This window comes from Limulus polyphemus, unplaced genomic scaffold (assembly GCF_000517525.1).
Source record: "Limulus polyphemus unplaced genomic scaffold, Limulus_polyphemus-2.1.2 Scaffold1334, whole genome shotgun sequence".
Lineage (NCBI taxonomy): Eukaryota > Metazoa > Arthropoda > Merostomata > Xiphosura > Limulidae > Limulus > Limulus polyphemus.
In genome coordinates this window covers 118,089-129,413 of record NW_013666944.1, presented here as the reverse complement: position 1 = coordinate 129,413, position 11,325 = coordinate 118,089, and the positions used below count along the sequence as shown (strand labels likewise).

Here is an 11,325-nt window from a genome sequence, read left to right as displayed (position 1 = left end):
TATACTAATAATATTAATATATATATATATATATATATATATATATATATATATATATATATATATACCCCACTTCTCCAAAACACACAAGTATATATCATAATAATAATAATAGTAAAACGAGAAAAATGTGGAGACAAGTGTTATATTGGGAGGGTGAATTCCCTTTATTCTACTGGTAATAATTTACGACCGAGAAGTCTTGACTTTGATAATGCTGTCCATACATGTATGTGGGTTGGAACCCCAACTTCTGGAGATAAGTTTTACTAATTAGCCCCGACGATCTAGTTGAATGTAGTTACCAATTTCATTTTTATTCTCTTGATTTTCTGCTTCATGATAAGAAACTACTTTCCCACAAGTGACTGAACACGGTGAGGGGTAAGTTTTGAGATGTGGTACACTGTGAGATTGAGAGCCCACATCTGCTCTTGTTATCTTTTAGATATTTATATTGTTGTTTCATAGGAAAGGCTTGCGAATTTACGCCTACCGCGTAAAATAACTACTTTTGGAAACGCCTCTCTCTCAATAGGGTACATTTTACCTGTCCCGGATTGTAATTTTTACCCTATAGTTTTGTCACCTTTTATGAGCGATGCCTTTTATTTTTGACCTTGTCGTCTGAAACTTTGTCTACACGTACAAAAACACACATCATGTCATTATATATGCATGTAGAGTTAGGTCAAACGAAAATTCAATAAACACATGAGTGACGAAATGAGTGCCAATTTTGTTGTATGTGACGTTGTTTTTAGCGCAAAGCTACAATGGGCTATCTGTGTTCTGTCCACCGATGGTAATCGAACCCCAGATTTTAGCGTTGTAAGTGCATAAACTTACCTCTGATCCACAGGGGGGGTGGTGAAAATGACGTATTATTTACAAAAAAAAACAAAAAAAAAAGAAAAGAAGAAAAGAAAACGCGGGTCTAATAGTGTAACTGTAATTTAATATTCCATCCCCATGTGGAATTCATATTGGTTGAAATTGATTCAATAAAACAATCAAATGTAATAATTAACAGTGTTTCCTCAGTCACTTATCATGATTGGTTAGACGCAGACTGTTGCCCTTGCTTACCAACTTCTTCATGATTTATAAGACGCTGAGTTTGGTCCACAGAGTTGCACTGTAACCGGATGACGTCCTTGTAAGCGATCGTAAATTAAACCCTAGACAGACAAACAAGAATGACTCGACAGTATGCTCTTCATAAATCTTTACGTGATTCTGCTGAGGCTCTAAAATTCCCCTCGTAATGGCTTGTTTAACAGTAAAAACTACAAATCACGCTACTCCTTGAGCAACTTCGACTGAGTAAAAATTCTCTTTGAATTACAAAAATGATTCAATTCATTAATCATGATAGCACTTCAAGAATATCAGCTGTCACCTAAACCAATTACATCATACACTTTTTAAAAAACAACAACGTGTAATCACAAGTGGTTAGACCTACTGCTTTTGAAATAGATTTGTTTGTTTGTTTGTTTTGAATTTCGCGCAAAGCTACACGAGAGCTATTTAGCAGTGTAAGACTAGAGGGAAGGCAGCTAGTCATCACCACCCACCGCCAACTCTTGAGCTACTCTTTACCAACGAATAGTGGGAGTGACCGTCACATTATAACTCCCCTACGGCTGAAAGGGCGAGCATGTTTGGTGGGACGGGGATTCGAACCCGCGACCCTCAGATTGAGAGTCGAGCGCCCTAACCACCTGGCCATGCCGGGCCTTTTGGAATAGAACAATTTAACTAGAGCCGTTAGTGGAAGGAAGGGGATATGTTGGACAATAGAACAATTTAACTAGAGCTGTTAGTGGAAGGAAGGGGACATGTTGGACAATAGAACAATTTTAACTAGAGCTGTTAGTGGAAGGAAGGGAATATGTTGGACAATAGAACAATTTCACTAGAGCTGTTAGTGGAAGGAAAGGAATATGTTGGACAATAGAACAATTTAGCTAGAGCTATTAGTGGAAGGAGGGGGACATGTTGGACAATAGAACAATTTAACTAGAGCCGTTAGTGGAAGGGGACATGTTGGACAATAGAACAATTTAATTAGAGCTGTTAGTGGAAGGAAGGGAATATGTTGGACAATAGAACAATTTAACTAGAGCCGTTAGTGGAAGGAAGGGGATATGTTGGACAACAGAACAATTTAACTAGAGCTGTTAGTGGAAGGAAGGGGACATGTTGGACAATAGAACAATTTAACTTGAGCTGTTAGTGGAAGGAAGGGAATATGTTGGACAATAGAACAATTTAACTAGAGTTATTAGTGGAAGGAAGGGGACATGTTGGACAATAGAACAATTTAACTAGAGTTATTAGTGGAAGGAAGGGGACATGTTGGACAATAGAACAATTTAACTAGAGCTATTAGTGGAAGGAAGGGGACATGTTGGACAATAGAACAATTTAACTAGAGCTGTTAGTGGAAGGAGGGGGACATGTTGGACAATAGAACAATTTAACTAGAACTATTAGTGGAAGGAAGGGAACATGTTGGACAATAGAACAATTTAACTAGAGCTATTAGTGGAAGGAAGGGAATATGTTGGACAAAATCATGAACTTTTCCACTAATAAAATTTACCCTAAATAATAACATGTTGGTAGGATCTATTGACACAATTACTTCAGTGTGATAATTTCCGACGTTTATGATTTTAACAATATTTTGCCCCAATATCGCTCCTTCGGGAATAATTTCAAACATATTAAGTACTAGATAACTAATATTATATAACTTTAGAATTTGTATTCCGTCCGTCACTCCTTTACAGGGGGTGTTAGGGACAATGCAGGGAAATTTTAATGTCGACTGTCGATTTCTAATACACCGGTTGTTGAAATTTCGCCTCCAAAATAGTCCAAATGTCGCGTGTCGAATTTTACCAACTTATACCCTTTTAGAAAAGGATCTAGGCAGTCCAGGATTTTATTAGATACGTTAAAAGTATTCGTCATCCTTTTGCGATAAAGGAATTGTTGATAACAACTGACATCGATGAAGTTTCTTCTCTGATACACACAGTAAGTATTCACACACAGTAAATGAATTTGTCTCTTTATCTGACCATAAAAATATCATGTTTAAGACATTACCTATACAGGTCTTACTCACTTGCTCTACTTATACCCGATTACTGATTCCACAGGTTCCTGATGAAAGATGGACTGGATTTGTGTGTGGTCTGACAAAAAAACATAAGTGAAGAACTAAGGTATCCTTTGAACGTTACAGGTACTGGAGATATATCTGACGTATGTGCACATTTCCTGGACAATGCAAAACGTCTCAGAGAACTGCATGCTTTGCTGGTTCCAGTAAATTTTGGGGTAGATGAAAATTTCAATGCTTTCGTACAAAATATAGCGAGACGACACAAAAATGCTGCAACAGATTTAATATAGACAAGTTGGAAAAAGACTCCAAGAAGAAGGAGTGAGAAGAAAGTAATGAACAAGAGAAAACGGCAAAGGAAAACGCCGAGCACTGGACAGTCATCTTTGTATTTTTTGTCAGTATAGGGAGGTCATCTTCACGAGTTTAGGACTCTTAATGCTGATAAAAATGCCCGATATATGGCCATAGAATTGCAAGATGCGAAGCTACTGGACAAAATAGAGGGCGGTGATCTCATTGCATTGGAAGAAAAGTATCATTTTGGATGCCACAGAACTTAGGAATCGTCATCGATCCATGAAAAGGCAAATTCTGAACATCTAAGGCACCCAAAGAGAAGAAACCATTATTCAAGCTCAGGCCTTTGCAAACCTAATTACTTAGATAGAAAATAATGTTGAGGATGGTATGTTCTGCTTCAAGTTTTCAGAGCTAGCCAGTTATACGGACAGCATTCCAAAAGAGGTTAACAAAAACCACTTCAAAGTGCTGAGCCACTTCCTTCAAGCGGGTCTGAGATGCACATTATACTAAACTTTCCCAGCACATGATACATTTCATTTTCTGCAATAGGTTTGGCTCACATCTCCACATGTGAAACAAAGAAAGTAATAAACCATATAACAGCAACTGGTTGTTTTGTCAAATGCATAATAATAATGATGCATAAAACATGATATGAATTATTATCATATTCATTTCCAAGTCGGTCAGATTTTATTTTAGTTTTGAGTCATTTTTTATTACCAAAATACCTTTGCTGTTCATATAGATGATTCTTCTATTGATTATTGTTATAGTTTTAGGGACTTCCTTTGTTGTCTTAAGGTCCTAACGTAAAACGGATGGAAGCCATCTTGGCTTCCACATATGATTATCAACTTTAGACCTCTCACTAACAAAATTGGTCTTCGACTGATCAATCATCCACCAAATTCATCTAGTACTTTAAATGCATTATACAATATTATGATTATATATAGTTATAAACGTAAGCATATAAAACTCGGGTTTTCCGGTATTGCGAATATAGGGTGCACATGGAAAACACCTTTAAAAAAGCAACACTGAAGTGTTCCTTTCAATGTATCCTTCCCAAAATCTTGTCAATAAACAAAGGAATCACTATGCAAAATTTGGTGCTTTTGTTCAGCTTATCCCAATCAACTCAATTTTTGACGATTGTTTGTTTGAAGTTAAGCACAAAATTACACAATAGGCTATCTGTGCTCTTCTCACGACGGGTATCGAAACTCGGTTTCTAGCGTTGTAAGTCCGCAGACATACCGCTGTGTCACTGGGGGGCATTTTTTTTTTGACGATAACAACCCTGGTTAATCATTTCGACCTAATATGAAACACTAGCCTATTTATAACACGTATGTATATGGAATTTAAAAACAATAAAATCAATCAAATATAAAATTACACAACTGGTTTGGTTAATATCGCACCACGAACCAAGTCATTAAAAAAAGTCATTAACCTCGAGCTTTGTCGTTGTTGTTGATTTTTAGCGCAATGTTGCACAATTGGTTATCAGCACACTGTCCTAGGTGGGAAATTGATGCCAGTATTTAAGTACTGTAAATCCGTAAACTTACCGCTGTTCAACCGTGGAATATTTGAGCTTTGGCTGTTTGTTTTGAATTTCGCGAAAAGCTACACGATGGCTATCTGCGCTAGCCGTCCCTAATTTAGCAGTGTAAGACTAGAGGGAAGGCAGCTAGTCATCACCACCCACCGCCAACTCTTGGGCTACTCTTTTACCAACGAATAGTGGGATTGAACGTCACATATAACGCCCCCACGGCTGAAAGGGCGAGCATGTTTGGTGGGATGGGGATTTGAACCCGCGACCCTCAGATTGCGAGTCGAACGCCTTATCCAGCTGGCCGTGCCGGGTCTTTGAGCTTTGTCAATAACATTATTATTATTTTGTTCATTTTAATATGCTATAATTATTAGTTAAAAAATGCTAGAAAGATATGAATCAATTGAAAGAAAACCACGTTTTAGAAGCCACAACCTAAAGAAAAGTTTAGTACTTGAATATAAGATTATTGTTAATGTTATCAGCAATTTTTTATCCACGTGATATTTAGTTTTGATACAATTCAGATCACATTTCCCTGAAGAAAAAAAAATCGCAAAAAAAACCTGCCTAAAAATCATACTGTTGTCGTTGGAAAACAACAACAAGAGACATAAATTCGAGCGAATTACAGCCGTTTTACTCTTAAATGTTACAAAAAAAACAGGTTTCAAATACAAAACCTAAGTCGTTTAATTTCATTATTTGATTTATTTTGGAATTTTATTTAACTTTTAAAAATAATAAACATCAACCTAAGCCTATTCATGAAATCCCTATAAAGGGATATTTTATATGATGATTTTATACGGTAGATGTAATTTCTTACGTTCAAAATTCTCAAGTGTGTATTGTATCCAGTTAAAAATGTTACACGACTAGCAAACCCGTGGACCTATGGCCCACATTTACAGGGTCACTATAATGCAAACTTAATGGTTGAACTATTAGTTTGCAATTTTTCAGTTTAATGATCTTGCCGCTATAATGCAAGTTTAATTTATTTAACCAAGTTACGAACGGTAATTAGTAGGCCTACTTATTTACGTGCTCTAATATAAATAAATGGCAAATTTGGGGTCTGCTTCGGGGAATCCCCGTAAAATAATTTTCGCGAAATATCCGGGTTCCCTAAAGGGTCAAGTGAAAAGTTTTTAACCTTTGTGCAAACTTCGGGGCCGAAACGATTCATTTGGCACCATTTAGAAGTTGGTGGGACCAGCAGTTTAGGAGAAGGGGTTTTTCGGGAAATTCCTGGGATCTCCAAGGTGTGGGGTGAACAATTTTACCACTTTGGGGTCTCCATCAATTAAGCTCAAGGGTTGTTTACATAAAAATGTTCTTAAAAGAGTTGCTAAACAATTATAAAGAAAAACAAATTGAATGAGCAGGCGTATATACACGGACATATATGTTGAGATGAAAGTTGTCTGTCGTCACACATCTAGGGCCCGGCATGGCCAGGTGGTTAAAGCACTCGACTCACAATCTGAGGGTCGCGGGTTCGAATCCCAGTCCCACCAAACATGCTCGCCCTTTCAACCGTTGGGGCGTTTTAATGTGACGGTCAATCCCACTATTCGTTGGTAAAAGAGTAGCCCAAGAGTTGGCGGTGGGTGGTGATGACTAGCTGCCTTCCCTCTAGTCTTACACTGCTAAATTAGGGACGGCTAGCGCAGATAGCCCTCGTGTAGCTTTGCGCGAAATTAAAAAACAAACACAAACAAACAAACACACATCTAGAACGTTTGTATATCTTGGATTATGATTCTCATATTTCAAATAAAACTTTGGTTAAAGTAAACTTTCAGAGTATTATTCACGGATTATAAAAATTCTGAATAATGATGTTATCTCATTTGTTGACCAAATGACATAGGAGACCTTGACATTCTGCTACAAGAACTTGACAGAAAGTCCTGTACAGTGATGGAAATGGGGGTGGGTGGGGTTGATTGTTTGTTTGAAGTTAAGCACAAAGCAACACAATGAGCTATCTGTGCTCTGCCCACCACGGGTATCGAAACCCGGATTCTAGCGTTGTAAGTCCGCGGGCATACCGATGTGCCACTGGGGTCTCTGAGATATTAGTTATACACTAATATTAAAAATTTAACAATTTAATCTAAGTTGAGTACGTACGAATAGTAAGGTTGAGGTGACCAAATGATAATCGTTGTCATGGTTAATAGCTTATAGAACTACTTAAGTCTAATTATTAATTAGTATATTTTTTATTTTTATGCTTCATTTACACATATATCTTATTTTTCATAACTAGATACAAATAACTAATTAGTTTTTATCCTACATGCTGACTCATTATCTGCTACCGCCTTCAAGTAAATAACTCGAACATTGTTTGCGATAACTGTAGTCCCCACTCCTCCCAGGTTTTTAAATAATTTTGTTACAAATTTTGAATTCAAATAACTCCTACTGTAATTTTTAAGAACTGATGATTTAACCGAGTTTATATTATAGTTGGCTACATTCTACATGATTTTAAGTTACTTTAAATCTACTTCCTGTCGAGGCCGTACAAAGGAGCCGGCGCTGAACTCCGGTTTCAATGGCACAGGCAGATGAGAATGGTAATACATTTCCCCATGGGCGAGATGTCACTCCATTGCGAGTTAACCCCCAACTACCCGCTGGAATGCGTTATAAAGCTGGGTAGACTGAAGCAGTTGAGGTGAATTGTCTTATTCAAGGTTTTGTTTGTTTGAATTTCGCGCAAAGCTACACGAGGGTTATCTGCGCTAGCCGTCCCTAATTTAGCAGTGTAAGACTAGAGGGAAGGCAGCTAGTCATCACCACCCACCGCCAACTCTTGGGCTTTTACCAACGAATAATGGGATTGACCATCACATTATAACGCCCCCACGGCTGAAAGGGCGAGCATGTTTGGTGTGACGGGGGATTCGAACCCGCGACCATCAGATTGCGAGTCGAGCACCTTAACCACCTGGTCATGCCGGGCCCTTATTCAAGGACACAACAACATGGAGCGAGTGAGTGAGCCTCGAACACACAACCTTTCGACAACGAATCAAAAGCACTAATCACTAGAACACTCTTCCTCCATGATTTTAAGTACATGTATCAAAAGTGTTTTGAATTTAGTTCCACTTAGTAGCCAAGTCAATGTTTTTCATAACTTAAATCTTGTTATACACGTAACTCCAGTTCTTTAAAAACTAACGGAAACGTACTAAAGATGCATCTTAACTATACATAGTTGAAGAACAACAACATACTGTATACTTATACCTCTGTTTACATAATTTATACCACGTGAATAGTTGAAATGTGATTACTATAAATGTTTTATAAACTTTATTCATAGACGGAAATTGTGTTGAAAGTTAAGTTAATTGATAAAAATCAAGTGAGACTGACCTTGCTATTGTCACCAGTGACGGTCTAGGGAGGCTTTTTAAAAAATCAGTTGTTTTCTCCAGTAGATGGCGAATTTCCTCTCTACTGCTGACGTGATGTGGTAGTTCGGTATCGTCACATGTGCAACCAGCATCGTGTAGCAGCTCCAAGTCGATAGGTGGCGTCTCGAGTCGCACACCAAATCCGAGCTCTTCCAACAACTGACGCATTTCATCTTTACTGTATAAAAAAAGAAAGAAAAAAGGATGAAACAGGGGGCGTTACGTCTTGATTTGATTAGAGGAAAAAGCCTAGGTAGAAAGGGTTTCTATCATGCAAGAACCTCGTGATCAATGTAAAAAGATATAAACACAGGACGTCATGTGATCCAGGCTGCTTGCGTAAACAGGCAGTAGATGTCTTACAAAACATATTGTAAACACATCTCGTACATATATCAAAATATCTGTATTTTTATTGTTGGTATTTAAATTTTCACGTTCAGATATGTAAGAACCATCTAGGCATAGCCGTTCCTAATTTTGAGCTGATACACGGGAGCTAGCCAACAGCAGCCACCGCCAACTGTTGTCTAACCAAATAGTTGGATTTGACAGTCATTGTTATAGCGCATCCACGACCCCAAAGAACAGTTCGTTTTTACGGCAAAGGGACGAAAACAAGGAATTCTCGGAATAAGAGTCCGGACACGCTAACCACAAAGCCACGACCGGTCGCAAACCCACATTTTCTAAAGCTTTTTGAATATAATGTTAAAGCAATATAACTTTTTTTTTCAACTCTTCTGCTTTCTGTGTGTACAAATCATCGTTGTTAGCTAGATGTAGCTTCCCGTATGTGTTTAGCTTTTATGTGAGTCCAAGTTGCCTTACCTTTAGGAAATGAAACTGAAACCAAACCACTTAAAGGCTGTTTGCTGCTGAATTATATCGTCTCTGTTTTAAAACAAAACTACTGAGAAAGGTGAAAATCGTGTGTGTGTGTGAATAAATGCTGGACTTTTGATACAAGATAATATATAGAAGCGAAACAGTTTATAAATTAAGAACTAAATTTGGAAGAGCGGAGGTTCCTATTCTGTGAATGCTTAGTTTCAAAATCCATATTATCTGATTAATTTGGACACGCATCTAGCCAAAATGCACCCAGAAAACGTCACACACACACACACATATATATATATATATGTGTGTGTGTGTGTATACAGATAGATCATTGATATCACTTATTAATGGTAACACAGTATTCACAGTTAAGAACAATTTCAATCATAAAAACTTCTCAAATATTTCTAAAAATTAAAATTCCAAAAGAAAAATAAATTCTATCAAATTTATGTTATAGCTTGTTAGTCAGTCTGTGTATGTTTATCATTTTCTTAAGTGCCTGTTAGAGAATTAACTTTTCGCTATCTGAGGGAAATTAGGCTTAATGATTTTTTGAGTCAGACTATAATTTATTTATACTTCACAATTATTAATCTTGATAGAAATGAGAAAACTTATTTTTGGATATTTATTCAATAATGCACAACTTAAGGTTGGTCTTAAACTGAATAACTTTCCAACGAATTTTTAATTCAAAATACGTTATTTACTAGTTATTATCAAAATGTTTACGCTTCTTTGATATGCTAATAAACGTTCGAAGGGGGACCATCTGTGAGATTAATTTCTGGATGAAAAATTACGCCCACTTCATTCAAAAGTATTAATATAGTTTTAGAAATCTAGACCACATCTTTAAAAATAAGTTTACCCTTGGCATACAAAAACAACAACAACAAACATTCTTGCATGGTAAAAACAACAACAAAAGTTCATGCTAGCAGTATAACATTCTTACTCTTCCAATGGTCGCATCTGATCTATAGAATAATGTAATAAATTTCACATTCTATTCTAAGGTATGTATAGGACATAGTAGTATATACTACATTCTATTCACAGGTATGTATAGGACATAGTAGTATATACTACATTCTATTCACAGGTATGTATAGGACATACCAGTATATACCACATTCTATTCTAAGGTATGTATAGGACATAATAGTATATACCACATTCTATTCACAGGTATGTATAGGACATAGTAGTATATACTACATTCTATTCACAGGTATGTATAGGACATACCAGTATATACCACATTCTATTCTAAGGTATGTATAGGACACATACCTCTTCATGGTGGATATCGTAGTCCAATCTATATACAGATCAATAAGTATCCTTGGAACCCAAATCGTAACAAATAACATTTTTTTCCACTCATTAAAATACGTTTTACATTTTATACTGATCAGATATTCATTAAAAGAAAAGAGTTGAAAACGACTTCATTAATTGTTTTAAAATACCCCCCCCCAAAAAGAAAATACCTGTAAAATCCTTTGTAATCCAAAATATTCGTGAAAATATTAGCAAATGTGGTGCCAAAGGATTAATCACGTGATGTCCAATATCTATATTTATAATACACACACACACATACATAAACAAACTCAAAAATTTAGAAGGCGCTAAAAGAAAAGGCGCCAAAGTTGGTGTTTATCTTTATTTTATTATTTAACAAAGGGAATTGTTTAATTGTGACAGTTGAGTGTGTATACAGTTTTGTTTTTCGATGTTTGTGTTCTTTAGATTCTTGTATTTTATGGATTCATAATTGGAGAGAAACAAAATGTAATTTATGTTTTTGTTTCATTTTATGCTCTTCTCGGCCCGGCATGGTCAGGTGGATAAGGCGCTCAACTCGCAATCTGAGGGTCGCGGGTTCGGATCCCCATCCCACCAAACATGCTCGACCTTTCAGCCGTGGGGGCGTTATAATGTGACGGTCAATCCCACTATTCGTTGGTAAAAGAGTAGCCCAAGAGTTGGCGGTGGGTGGTGATGACTAG

At 36.8% G+C, this 11,325-nt stretch overlaps 1 protein-coding gene across 2 annotated transcripts in view; it reads right to left on the bottom strand.

The window, feature by feature from the left end:
• LOC106463143 (UPF0489 protein C5orf22 homolog) overlaps positions 1–11,325 on the bottom strand; it is a 183,491-nt gene that overhangs the window by 55,055 nt on the left and 117,111 nt on the right. For both annotated transcript variants that reach the window (XM_022390565.1, XM_022390566.1), the window contains exon 3: positions 8,421–8,639. In XM_022390565.1, the coding sequence (XP_022246273.1) occupies positions 8,421–8,639 (219 nt within the window). The remainder of the gene's footprint in view (positions 1–8,420; positions 8,640–11,325) is intronic.